Consider the following 13,521-nt stretch of genomic DNA (forward strand, 5'->3'; position numbering starts at 1 on the left):
CCCCCCCCCCCCCCCAATACCTTCACAGCCCTCCCATCCTTAGCTCTGCAAGGGAAGCTCCGGATGGGGACCTCTCCCTTCGCCGCTCAGCACGCAGTCCTGCCCCCCAAAGGCTCCGGAAGAGGGTCCCGAAAGGCCGGCCGGCCACTGGGTACTCACAGTTGCGCCCCAGAAGCTGGTCCAAAGCGGGCACCGTGTAGAGGCAGACTTGGAAGACCAAATGAGCCACCAGGAAGAGGATGCTGGTGCCCAAGAGGGCGCGGAGGAGGCGTCCTGTGTGACCTGCAAGCCAAAGCAAGACCTACAGAAAGTGCGGCGGGATGGCTCAGGTTCAGGGGACCAGCAAAGCCCCGTTTTACTTTGCTTGTTAGAATATTTCCACACCACCCAGCCGCCCATTTCATTTCATTCATTTCCACTTCATCTACACCCCGTCTTTCTCCCCAAAGTGGACTCGAGGTGGTTGACATCATCGTCGTGCCCTCCGATTTAACCTCACACCAACCCTTTTAGGTAGGTTATGCTGAGAGGGTGTGACTGGCCCCAGGTCACCCAGCAAACTCCCCTGGCAAAGTGGGGATTTGAAACTGGGTCTCCCAGACTTTAGCCCAGGGTGGCCGAACTTGCTTAACGTCAGAGCCACACAGAATAAATGTCGGATGCTCGAGAGCCGCGAGACATGAACCAATACTACACACATGTTATTGAAAAATATGCAAATTTGCTTTTTATTAACATTAAATGAGACGGCCAAAAGGGGTCAAAACATATTGGTAATGATATTTGTTTGCTAATGTTATTTATTTGTCTAAGAGAGAGAGAGAGAGAGAGCGAGAGAGAGAGAGAGAGAGCGAGAGAGAGAGAGAGAGAGCGAGAGAGAGAGAGAGAGAGCGAGAGAGAGAGAGAGAGAGCGAGAGAGAGAGAGAGAGAGCGAGAGAGAGAGAGAGAGAGGTGGAAAGAAAGAAAGAATGAAAGAGGTGGAAAAACAAAGAAAGCAAATAGATGGTGGGAGGGAGGTGGACGTGGAAAGAAAGCAACTTTAAATGTGTCCTCCAAGCCCCCCTGCCTCCCCCGGCTGGCTGGCTGGCTGGCTTGGCGAAGGGATTTAAAGAGACAAATGCCTTCTCCGAGCCGGCCGGCAAGACGGGGTGTCTTTAAGAATGCATTTAAAGTTGCTTTCTTTCTCTGCACCCCCCCCCCACCTCAAGCCTATCCAGGGAGGGGGACACTGGCAGGGGAAGGGAAAACTGATCAGGGAGGCATTGAGCACAGAGGGGGGGGCGTTCCTTTCTGTGATTTTCTGTAAAAATAAGGTAAATGAGTTTTTTCCTTCCCACTGCATCTGAAGAAGTGAGCTTTGTCTAATAATGCCTCTTCTGGTGTCCTGGCCCCACTGCTGGACCTCCTGATGGCACCTGGTATTTTTGGCCACTGTGTGGCAGAGTGTTGGACTTGATGGGCCACTGGCCTGTTCCGACATTTCTTCCAACATCATGCTGGAATAGATATTCAGATGCACACGAAAGCTTATACCCAGAAGAATTAAACTTAAAGGTGCCACTGGACTCAAACATTGTCACAAGAACAGGAGAGAAGCCAGTGTTGGATCAGGCCAGTGGCTCATCCAGTCCAACACTCTGTGTCACACAGTGGCCAGAAATACCAGGGGCCCTCAGGAGGTCCAGCAGTGAGGCCAGGACACCAGAAGCCCTCCCACTCTTGTCCCCCCAAGCACCCCCCCAAGTCCTGTTGCTTGTGACCAACAAGGCAACCCCCCCTTAATCTATCAGAATAGATGTTAGTCTTTAAGGTGCTGCTGGACTTCTGCCCTCCCCTTGTGCCAGGGCCCCGCCAACCAGTCTCAGACTGGCCAAACTTTATTGCGTGGTGCCAACGGTGCTCCTTGACCTTTCAAGGCATCTCAACAGGAAGAGCCATTTCTCACCTAGCTGCAACTCCGACAAAGGAAAGAACGGCCCCTTTTGAAATTCTACCTGCCAGTCAGCTAACAAGGCAAAGCAGGAAGTCTGTACCACCTGGACGCCTCAAAACCAGATGCAGTCCCCCAGCCGGGGAGTGGGAGAAATGCGGCTGTGCATGGTACCCCACAACTTGTAGGGCGGCATTCCACCTGGAGGGTCCCAAATTGCACAGTCTGGCCTGGCATACAGGCAAAACTTCCTCTAAGCTGTGGAATCTTGTGAGCAAAAATTCTACTTTGTTGAGCTCCTGGCATTAAAGTCGTGAGCGAGCCATTTGGCTGCTGCATCAATTAGTTTGCCCTGGAGCCCTCCTTCCTAAGCTAAGACAGAAATGTGTGAGCCGGAGGCTAAAAAACTGTGAGCTAGCTCACACTCACTCAGCTTAGAGGTAACACTGCATGCAGGGACTCCTAGCCAGGAGCGACCCCACCTTGGTCATCCCAAAAGCAGCACCTCACTTTCCAAGGCTGCAGCAAGCGCAGCCCCCCCCCCCCGCCTGGCCAGCCCCCTCTTGGTCGCTGACGACTCCCTTCGCAGCCCACGGTTGGAAAATTCCAACCGACTCTGCCGCTGCTCCTGCCTCTGCGTGGAACGGCCCAAGTCAGATCTTCCACCAGATGCTGCTAAGCCCCTTGTGCGCAGCCATGGCTCATAAATCTCAGGACGCTGCCGGCGGGGGAGTGGGCGGGAGGGGGGGCACTCGGGAAGAGGAGCAGAGAGCTCACATTTTCCTCTCCAGACTGGAAAGAAAAAGAACCCGAAGACAGCCACGGAGCGTCCCAGGAGGGGACCCCAACGGCTGCTGCCAGCGAGGAGGGGAAGAGAGAGGCCCTTCCAAAAAAATAAATTAATTAAAAATAAATAAATTTCCTCGCTTGTTTTTTTTACCGTAAGTTTGCTTTCCAGCTCTTTGGAGGGCTCGGCTGGCAAGAAAGGCCATGAAATATTCAAAAGGGTACAGCCATTAGTGGCAGTTCCAACTATGGATCTGGTTCACCATCGCAGGCAGGGAGGGGGAAGGTCGGTCCCGTCCGCCGGGGAAGAATTGTGACCCGCGACTTGGTAGAAAGCCGCTTCAGGCGTCCCTGTGTAAAATAAATACATTTGCTGGCATAACCGGGATGAAGTCTACTGGAAGGACCTCCAGACCAATACTCCCTCTAAGCTGTGGAGTCCTGTGAGCAAAAATTCTGCTTTCTGAGCTACTGGCATTAAAGTTGTGAGTGAGCAATTTGACTCCTGCATGAATTAGTTTGCTCTGGAGCCCTCCTTCCTGAGCGGAGGCAAAAATCTGTGAGCCGGAGGCTAAAAAACTGTGAGCTAGCCCACAGTTTTTTAGCCTCCGGCTCACAGATTTTTGCCTCCGCTCAGGAAGGAGGGCTCCAGAGCAAACTAATTCATGCAGGAGTCAAATTGCTCACTCACAACTTTAATGCCAGTAGCTCAGAAAGCAGAATTTTTGCTCACAGGACTCCACAGCTTAGAGGGAGTATTGGTCTGGAGGTCCTTCCAGTAGACTTCATCCCGGTTATGCCAGCAAATGTATTTATTTTACACAGGGACGCCTGAAGCGGCTTTCTACCAAGTCAGACCCGTGGTTCCTCTCGCCCACCACCATCTCCCCTGAGCGCCAAGCAGCTGTCCAGGGTCTCAGTTAAGTGGAGGTGCCCGGGACTGAACCTGGGACCTTGTGTGCGCAATCCATGCGCCCTTAACACAGAGCTGTGGCCCTCTGCAGTTACTGCTATCCAAACTAACAATTACACCACCCGCAGCTTAAGCTTGGCTGCCAAAAGCCGTTCTGAACAAGTTCCTAAAGAGCTGCAGCCATTATTTTAGCAGTAACGCTCTGGTCTGCGATGCAGAGGCTTTTAAAAGCACAGTCCGTCGGGCCCTGCGAACGAACAGGTAAGACACTCAGGATCCAGCCCACAGCAGATTTGACAATCACGGGGAGGGAAGTAGCCGTCTGTGGTCTCTCCCCACCCACCTGTGGCTGCCACGCTGGAAGCGACCGACCCCGCCCACTTCCCCTTGCGTGGTCTTTCCTGGTGGCTTCCTGGGCATGGCCTGACCTTGCCCTCCTCCTCTGCCCAGGCCGCCCCCTCATCCAGGTACGGAACTTGGCTGCTTCGGAGGACTTTGCTTCAACACCCCTGCTGGTTAGAACCGACCCCTCCACGGCAAAGCGGCTATGAATAGAAAACCCGGGTTGTGTAATTGAAACCCTCAGCTCCGGGCCAGGGACGTGTGACCCGGCCAGCGAGACACCAGCCCACCCGGACCGGGGAGAGGGGAGACCACAAGAGGAAGGAGAGGAGAAGAAGAGGGCCTCTTTAGTACCACACACCACCCCCCTCACTTCTCCCTAAATATACCTGTGGGGCAGGCAGAGGCCTAGAAGGCGAAGAGTTGTGCCGAACGAGACGACCACAACTGGACACAGAACAGGCCAGCAGAAAAGAAGAAGAAGAAGAGGAGGAGGAGATTGGATTTATACCCGACCCTTCACTCAAAGTCTCAGAGCAGCTTACAAACTCCTTTCCCTTCCCTTCCCCATAACAGACACCCTGTGAGGTAGGTGGGGCTGAGAGAGCTCTTTTGAGGACTGCTCTTTGAAGAACAGCTCTGACAGAACTATGGCTTGCCCAAGGTCATCCAGCAGCTGCAAGTGGAGGCGTGGGGAAACAAACCCGGTTCTCCCAGATTAGAGTTCCTTGTGTGTGGCGTAACACCCAGACGTCACCGCCAAACCTCTGCTCAGCCACAAACTGACCATGCTTTGCTTTTAAGGCAGGCTACCTTCTTTTGGCAAATGGCTTCCCCCCCCCCCACGTGTCATAGGGGAAGGCTTTAGAGTTGACAGGTAATTTTCTCCAGGGGAACTGATCCCTGTGGTCTGCAGATGAGCTGTAATTCCGGGGGATCCCCAGGTCCCACCTGGAGGCTGGCATCCCTAGAAGGCTTGTCAACAGCCACTTGCCTACTTTTGGCAAACACGAGGTTCCCCCCTGAAACATGCAAAAAGGCTTCTTGAAAAAGGTTTCATTTTTTTCTATGTGAACAGGCAGGGTTTGTGACTTTTTTTTTAAATTTGGCTGTAAGCTGTAAGCCAGCTGCAACTTGAGGGCACTTCCTGCCACCAGTAACTTTTCTGAACTTACTTGCAGGGCTGATTCTGGGGATAGCACAGGCCTACCTCACAGGGCTGTTGGGTGGATTACCGCTGAGTTCCCATATACAAATATGAATGTTAATGACAACTTACGGTGCTGCAAGCGGAAGCGTGAACGGCATGCCGTGTTACAGGACACGGATTCTACGTGAGAATCTCTAGACAGCTCAGGGACCGCAACAGCCTGCTGAGGGCTCTGCTCATTGCTCTACAGAAAGGGCAGCTGCCCCTGCAAAACCATCAGGGAGGCAAAAGCCCTTTATAGTCAGGGACCTACATACCTGACGGACTGCCTTTCCCCGCATGTTCCCCAGGGAGCACTGCGTTCAGGAGCCCAAAACCGACTGGCCCACCTGAGTCTCAAGGAGACCAGGATGGTGACAATCAGGGTGTGGGGCCTTCTCTGTGGTGGCTCCATCCTGGTGGAATGAGCTCCCAGAGGCGATCAGGGCCCTGCGGGACCTCTTACAATCCCACGGGGCCTGTAAAACAGAGCTCTCCTGGCAGGCTTTTGGAGCTGCCGCCACCTCTAACAACTACGATAAGAAGCCCTGTTGCCTCTGGAATTTATATCGACAGCCTGTGCCAGCCGCCTGAAAGACATTTCCAGAGGACCTGCGAGCCGGCTATGGGAAGAGAGCGCTGATGGTAGCCATCTTGAACTCAGTAACAGCAAAACGAGCACTTGTTATGGAATTGTGAATTGGTTTTAATACTGTTTTAAATGGTTTATTGTACTATTTTAAATGTTTTTTTGGTGATTTTATGTAAGCTGCCCTGTGCCGGCCTCGGCTGGGAGGGCGGAGTACAAATCTGAAGAATAAAAAAATAAAAGAAATAAAAGGGCATCGGAGCCCAGTACCCTGTTTCCCCGAAAATAAGGCCTACCCCAAAAATAAGCCCTAGCAGGATTTCTATGCATTTGTGGTATAAGCCCTAGTGTGTCTTCTTGAGAAAAAAATATATATAAGACAGTGTCTTATTTTCGAGGAAACGCGGTATTCAAACTCATGCCCAATTTGGCCTTCTCCATTGTGGTGTGCTGGCAAAAGTGAATCTGTTCTCAGGTCCCCCTTTCTCCTGGTCTCGCCACATTTTCCCAGGAAAGAACCAGCCCATGTTTCATCTACTTTGCAAGGTTTTAAAAGAAAAGGTTCTTTGGGGCAGAAAAAAGTGAACCTCGGGATTCAAAACGAGGTGGAAAGTGAGGTTCTGGCAGAAGTGGAGCAAAGCATCTCTAGTGAATGCTGGCTTCTTTCTGGGTCAAGACTTCCAGGCATCAGCGTGTGTGTGTGTGTGTGTGTGTAAAATTCCCTTCCCTTCCAGGCGTCAGAAGGACAAAATCCCTTGAACTCCTGGCCAATGTTCCCTCTAAGATGTGGAGCCCTGTAAGCAAAAATCCTACTTGGTGAGCTCCTGGCATTAAAGTTGTGAGCGAGCAATTTGGCTACTGCATAAATTAGTTTGCTCTGGAGCCCCTCCTTCCTGAGCCAAGGCAAAAGTGTGTGAGCTGGAGGCTAAAAAACTGTGAGCTAGCTCACACTAACTCAGCTTAGAGGGAACACTGCTCCTGGCTCCAGCCTCCAGGGGGAAGGGCAGGGCAAAATGCCCCCACCATTCACAACAGGAAAGGCTCATTGCGTCTCCTATCAGAGACAGGAGGCAGCTGTGGCATGCAGCCAGGAGCCTGCCAGGAAGGGCCGGGCACACCAAGCGGGGCACGCGGCACAGAAGCCTTTGGGGGGAGTGTTCCAGGAAGGAAACCCACGCCAACCCATGCAAGGAGGGCGACAGAAAGGAAGAACGTGAAACGAAGCTCCACAGGTGGCACACGGGGGGGGGGAGGAGAAGGAAGCTGGGGGGAGGCAAAGGGAATTTTAGAGCTCTGCTCCCCCCCCCCAGTCGTTCTCTGGCTTCTCCTGCAATTTCCTCTGCCACGTCTGGTGCCCAGCACTGGTCGGAGGCCACAGAGACAGAACAACACAGACTGTGGCAGACCATAAACTCTCGGCCAAGGGTTCCAAGGCCGCAGGTCTCTCACTGGTACTTCAGCAGCTACTATGTGCCCTTGACCTTATAACCGGGCAACGGGCATTAAAAACCCCCACAGAGGACAGGTTTCTAGGTCTAATGCGCAAGCAAGCTGAGAAGGAGTTTCTCCGGAATGCTTAGGAATGGGGGCGGGTGGGACAGCTCGTGGTGCATCTTCTGATGCTTGCAACTGCATGTTCTGCTCCCAGGCCTACATCTTTGAGACTTCATCTCTCCCGACTGTCTAGTCCTTATTCCAAGTCTTCCTAGTCATATTCATAAATATGGAATTAAAACTCAATGAAATTGCTGAGCAGTCGGGTTAGAACATACAAAAGGAAGTCCTTCTTCACCCAAAGAGTGACTAACACATGGAATTTACTATCACAGGAGGTGGCGCGCGGCTACAAGCATGGACGGCTTCAAGAGGGAATTGGCTAAACATCTGGAGCAGAAATCCATCAGTGGCTATTAGCCACAAGGTATAGAGAGGAACTCTCGGTCTGGGGCAAGGGGTGCTCTGTATTCTGGGTGCTTGGGGGGGGGGTCAACAGTGGGAGGGCTTCTGGTGTCCTGGCCCCACTGCTGGACCTCCTGATGGCACCTGGTATTTTTGGCCACTGTGTGACACAGAGTGTTGAACTGGACGGGCCACTGGCCTGATCCAACACTGGCTTCTCTTATGTTCCCTGCAGGGATGAGAATCCGACAATGGAGCCAGTTACCAGTGTGGAGGGGGGCACTCTCCCTCACTGAAGGTCTTCAAGCGGAGTCTGAAAACCGCTGTCAGTTGGCATGCTCTTGCGTTAGACCTCTTGCGATGAGCCCTGGCTTGGACAGCCGCGGCTAGCCTGATCTCATCAGATTATCGGGAGCTAAGCAGGTCAGCCCCGCTTGGTACTTGGATGGGAGACCACCAAGGAAGTCCAGGGTTGCTACGCAGAGGCAGGCGACGGCCAGCCACCCCGGAATGTCTCTTGCCTGGAAAACATTACGGGCTCACCGTATCTCAGCTGCAACTTTCTACCCCCACCACGCTGAGCGGGGGACTGGACTCCGAGGCCCCTTCCGACTCTATGACGATTTGCAGAATTGAGCCAGTTACAAATCTTGGGCTGCCCAAAGTTGGGAACGGCAGCCACCTCGCTCCTACCCAGGTGGATAAAGCTGGACCAGTGCAGGGCTCTTACCTTTAATGGTGTCTTCCGTAGGACCCAGGAACCACGGCAGGAGCAGGAGGTAGAGAAGATACACTAAGGAGAGGCCATTGAACCGGAAGAGGCAGGCTGGGGAAAGGAACACAGAGAAAGCGGATCAACACAGGCCAGTTCCCGGATGCTGCCGCTGGCCAGACAGACTCTACCGTGTCAGAAGCAAGAAGACTCAGGAGGACAGAGAGAAGGACTTGAAGCCCAGTTTAGACTAAGACCTCCCAGAGAAGCTGCCAGAGAATCGCAGCCGCTGGTGTGGCCGCCCCTGCAGAGCGATTCGGAGGCTGGAGACCGACTCTTCTCTGTCAAGCATGAGCATAAACTCACTCTGCCTGAGCTGAAAGACCAGCCAGACGCATGGCTCGCGGGACTCTGTGCCGCCCTTGGAACTCTCGGCCACTGGACGTCCAAATGTGCCTTGAACTTCCAAACCACGACAACCCTGCCGCTCCAGCCAATCCGGAAAAGGGCGACATCTAAGTCCCGCCTGTCCTTCAAAGAGCCCAGGGTCTCTTACGTGGCCCCCTCTTGCAACCTTTTAATCTTACAACGATCCTGTGAGGTAGGCGAGGCTGAAAGAGAGCAACTGGCCTATGGAGCTTCACTGCACAGTAGGGATTTTGAACTTGGGTCTCACCAGTGCCGATCCGACACTTTAACCACTACACGCATGGATACGGAGCTCAGAGTATGGGGCTGGTGAAGGCACTCTGTGCATTCTCTAGAATAGTCTGTACATTATTGCTATTTCACTTCCCTGGCAGCTACAAAAAATTAAACTGAGCTGGGGCGCAGTCAACTCTGGTGCAGATGTAGGCCCAGGGGTTCAGCCACAACGTGACAAGGAAAAAGAGATTCTAGAAGGGGAACAAACTCTTGCCTGGATTTTTCCAGGTTCCTTGCCTTTATGTTTTTCCATTCCGCTCTGCAGGAACTTGGGGAGGGGGTGTGTATGCTCAGGGGTGAAGGCAACGGCCTGCCAGGAGGCCTGAACAAGCTATCATTTTCCTGGGTCACACACAGATCAGCCGTGGCTAACCACCCGGCAGGTTGGCAGAGAGCAGAGAAACCACAGATGTTTTCCTCTGGATGGCTCCAAGTGAAGGAAAAGACGGTTACAAAACCTGAGCAAAAGCCAAGTCCGCACAGCCAAGGGCTATCTAGGGTCAAGGCCCTCTCTGGGTTGGCTGGCACAACTCGAGAAAAGCACACCACAGATGTGACAAGAACGAGAGAACCTGACGGCACCGTAAGGAACATCAAATTTACTGGGACAGGCCTTTTTGCAACCAAGAACCCTCTTCGCTGGAAACACGGGATTCTGGAGGGACGGAGAGACAATGCACACTCCTCAGTATACAGTCTGCAGGAAGAACCAAACCACAAGGCAAAAGCCAAAGAGATAACAGGAATGCTAAGAACGCATTCAGACAGCTGCCCTGCGGAGGACGTGAACAACAGAGAATCTGCAACTGCTGAAACATGTGGGGGAGGGGGGGAGACGCAAAATGCTCTTGGCAAAGACAGCACCCCAAAGCTCCTTATTTAGGTTACGAAACACAGCATCACCCTCGCTAATGCATTCTAGTCCTGCAGCTTCTGGTTTCAACTGTCCCTGGATATTTTTGTGTGCCTTTTGTATAAATATAGCAGCGAGAGACAAAACATTTGCAGAGGCTGGAACGCTCCTCTTTTGCCCCCACCCCTCCAGCTGCTTGCGATGTCCGCGAACATCTGAAACGATCTTTTACCGAGTCAGTCTTTCCATCTAGCTCAGCACGGCCTTCTCCGTGGTGGCCCATTTTTCAGTCTGAGGGCCACAGCTGGGCTTCTGCCTGCTTTTGAGGGCTCCGAGTTGGATGCTGGCTCTTTGTTTCTGGCTCAAATTGTTGAATGGGTCAAGAACCAGCTATTCCCACCCCCGAGCCCGTCAGGCAACAACCCTCTGGGGTCTCCAACACGGAAAGGAAAGAAAGCCACACCTGCTACCGGAGAGCCTTTAATTGGTGATACCAGAGACTGAACCTGGTTCCTCACATGTGCAGAACCACTGAGTCACAGATACAGAAAAATGTTTCCTTTTAAAAAATCAGAAGGGGGGGGGGATATTAAAGTGTCCCATTCAGCCCAGGCCTAGGAGAGGCTCCAAAGGATGGTCTTAATCAATGCTCCCTCTAAGCTGTGGAGTCTTGTGAGAAAAAACTCTACTTTGTGAGCTACTGGCATTAAAGCTGTGAGTGAGCGGTTTGGCTGCTGCATCAATTAGTTTGCTCTGGAGCCATCCGTCCTGAGCTAAGAAAAAAAATCTGTGAGCTGGAGGCTAAAAAACGGTGAGCTAGCTCACATTCACTCAGCTTAGAGGGAACACTGGTCTTAATGAATTAATTTTAATTCCACTAATTCATTTATACACTGCCTTTCTCCCCCCGGGGTCCCGAGGCGGCTTACATCATTGTCCTCTCCTACACTTTATCCTCACAACAACCCTGTGAGGTAAGCTCGGCTGAGAGAGCGCGAGAGGCCCAAGGTCGTCCAGTGAGCTTCCGTGGTACAAGTGGGGATTCGAACCTGGGTCTCCCAGGTACTAGCTCAACACTCTTAACCCGACACCAGCCTGGCTCTCAGTCTTCAGGATTATGGGTGAGCAGCCGGGCGAAAGCCAGTGTCGTGTGGGGGCCAGAGCGCTGGACTAGGATCCGGAAGACCCAGGTTCAAACCCTCACTTGTGCCATAGAAGCTTGCTGGGCAACCTTGGGCCAGTCCCACACTCTCAGCCTAGCCTACCCCACAGGGTTGTTGTGAGGATACGACAGAGGAGAGGAGAAGGGTGTAAGCCTCTTTGTGTCCCGTACTGGAGAGAAATTTGGGACAGAAATGAAGGAGGAGGAGGAGGAGGAGATTGGATTTATACCCTGCCCTTCACTACCCGAAGGAGTCTCAGAGTGGCTTACAAACTCCTTTCCCTTCCCCTCCCCACAACAGACACCCCCTGTGAGGTAGGCGGGGCTGAGAGAGCTCTGACAGAAACGGTTCTTTTTCAAGGACAGCTCTGACAGAACTATGGCTTGTCCAAGGTCATCCAGCAGGTGCAAGTGGAGGAGTGGGGAATCAAACCCGGTTCTCCCAGATTAGAGTCCGCGCACTTAATTGCTACACCAAACTGGCACTGCACCAATCAGATTGGATTTATACCCCTTGCCCTTCACTACCTGAAGGAGTCTCAGAGTGGCTTACAAATTCCTTTCCCTTCCCCTCCCCACGACAGACACCCTGTGAGGCAGGTGGGACTGAGAGCTCTGACAGAAACTGCTCTTTTTCAAGGACAGCTCTTCTCAGAAGTATGGCTTGCCCAAGGTCATCCAGCAAGTGCAAGTGGAGGCGTGGGGAATCAAACCCAGTTCTCCCAGATTAGAGTCTGCGCACATTTAAAAAACAAATTCTGTTTTATTTAAGTTGCTCAAATACAAATAAGTAGTTTGAATTTTTAGAAATGCTCATCCAAAACAAAACATTTAAGCGAAAACTTAACTTCTGCAATACAAAGTAATATGAATATCTACTCAAGTATGTGATTTCCAAAAGCAACTGTAAACATTGCAACGTTGCTACAGGTTTCTTAGTATCTTAGATTTATATAGAACATATGACAATTCAAATGTATTTAACTGATTAACCTGCGTGCATAGATAATAAAAAGAGAAACTTAATAAGAATATTAACTGAACAGAACTTCAAATTCATATACGTAATTGGGACCACTCAGAGGAAAGGAACTGCTGTTGTGATAAGTATTCTAATACCAGCGGGAACCCTTTTCGCTTGTGACTGTGCGCCCAACCACATGCTCCTTAGATCCGTGCCCTTCCTGGCTCATTAAGGCGGGCCACGAGGGGTTTCGAGGTGCTGTACGGGAGATTATCAACAAGTCCCTCATGGAGGGACGGTTCCCTGAAGCACTTAAGGAAGCAATGGTCCGCCCTCTCTTTAAAAAGTCAACCTTAGACCCGACCGAATTGACCAACTATCGGCCGGTGTCAAATTTGCCCTATTTGGGCAAATTGATTGAGAGGAAAACAAAACATTTAAGCGAAAACTTAACTTCTGCAATACAAAGTAATATGAATATCTACTCAAGTATGTGATTTCCAAAAGCAACTGTAAACATTGCAACGTTGCTACAGGTTTCTTAGTATCTTAGATTTATATAGAACATATGACAATTCAAATGTATTTAACTGATTAACCTGCGTGCATAGATAATAAAAAGAGAAACTTAATAAGAATATTAACTGAACAGAACTTCAAATTCATATACGTAATTGGGACCACTCAGAGGAAAGGAATTGCTGTTGTGATAAGTATTCTAATACCGGCGGGAACCCTTTTCCCGTAAAAACATCTTGTGTGGGGTGTTACGACAAATAATTCAGGTTGTTTGTTACTGCATCCATTAGGTGGTGATTCTATATATTTCTGTACCACACTTATATATTTGTTGCTATCCAACGTGACTTCTATTGTAGTTTTGAGAGTCCACACACTTAAAAGGTTCCCTTGCTCGAAAGCCAGTCGAATCCGACTCTAGGGTTGCAGTGCTCATCTCCGTTTCAAAGCCGAAGAGCCAATGCTGTCCGAAGACGTTTCCGTGGCCATGTGGCCGGCATGACTAAACGCCAAGGCGCACGGAACGCTGTTACCTTCCCACTAAAGTGGTACCTATTCATCTACTTGCAATTTCTTGCTTTCAAACTGCTAGGTTGGCAGGAGCTGGAACCAGAGACAGGAGCTCACTCCGTCATGCGGCACACTCGGGTCTCAAACTGCTGAACTACTGACCTTCCACAGCCTGCAGTTCAGCGTCTTAACCACTTGAGCCACCCCAGCTCCACACACTTAACCACGACACCAAATAATAATATCGGCAAAGGGCCATCCCTGGACAGACAAAGGCCCGATTCACCTACATGCTGGAGACTGAGGTGGTAGAGTGCAGGGATGCGGGGAGGTCCAGTTTGGGCTGTTACTCTGCCTAAAAACTTTCTCAAAAAAAAAAATGACGCAGCAAAGAGAATGCTTCTGCACGGTCATCCCCCTCGCAGTATTTGCAGGGAGCCTTTTTCGA

At 51.3% G+C, this 13,521-nt stretch overlaps 1 protein-coding gene across 1 annotated transcript in view; it reads right to left on the reverse strand.

Moving 5' to 3' along the window:
* The window catches only part of PIEZO1 (piezo-type mechanosensitive ion channel component 1), a 143,026-nt gene that overhangs the window by 98,902 nt on the left and 30,603 nt on the right, over positions 1-13,521 (reverse strand). Inside the window, exons 3-4 of the mRNA XM_015417362.1 lie at positions 8,379-8,474; positions 160-282 (exon numbers count right to left, since the gene is read on the reverse strand). Of these exons, the coding sequence (XP_015272848.1) occupies positions 160-282; positions 8,379-8,474 (219 nt within the window). The remainder of the gene's footprint in view (positions 1-159; positions 283-8,378; positions 8,475-13,521) is intronic.

The sequence above is a fragment of the Gekko japonicus genome, unplaced genomic scaffold (genome assembly GCF_001447785.1).
Source record: "Gekko japonicus isolate JY-2015 unplaced genomic scaffold, Gekko_japonicus_V1.1 scaffold2300, whole genome shotgun sequence".
NCBI lineage: Eukaryota > Metazoa > Chordata > Lepidosauria > Squamata > Gekkonidae > Gekko > Gekko japonicus.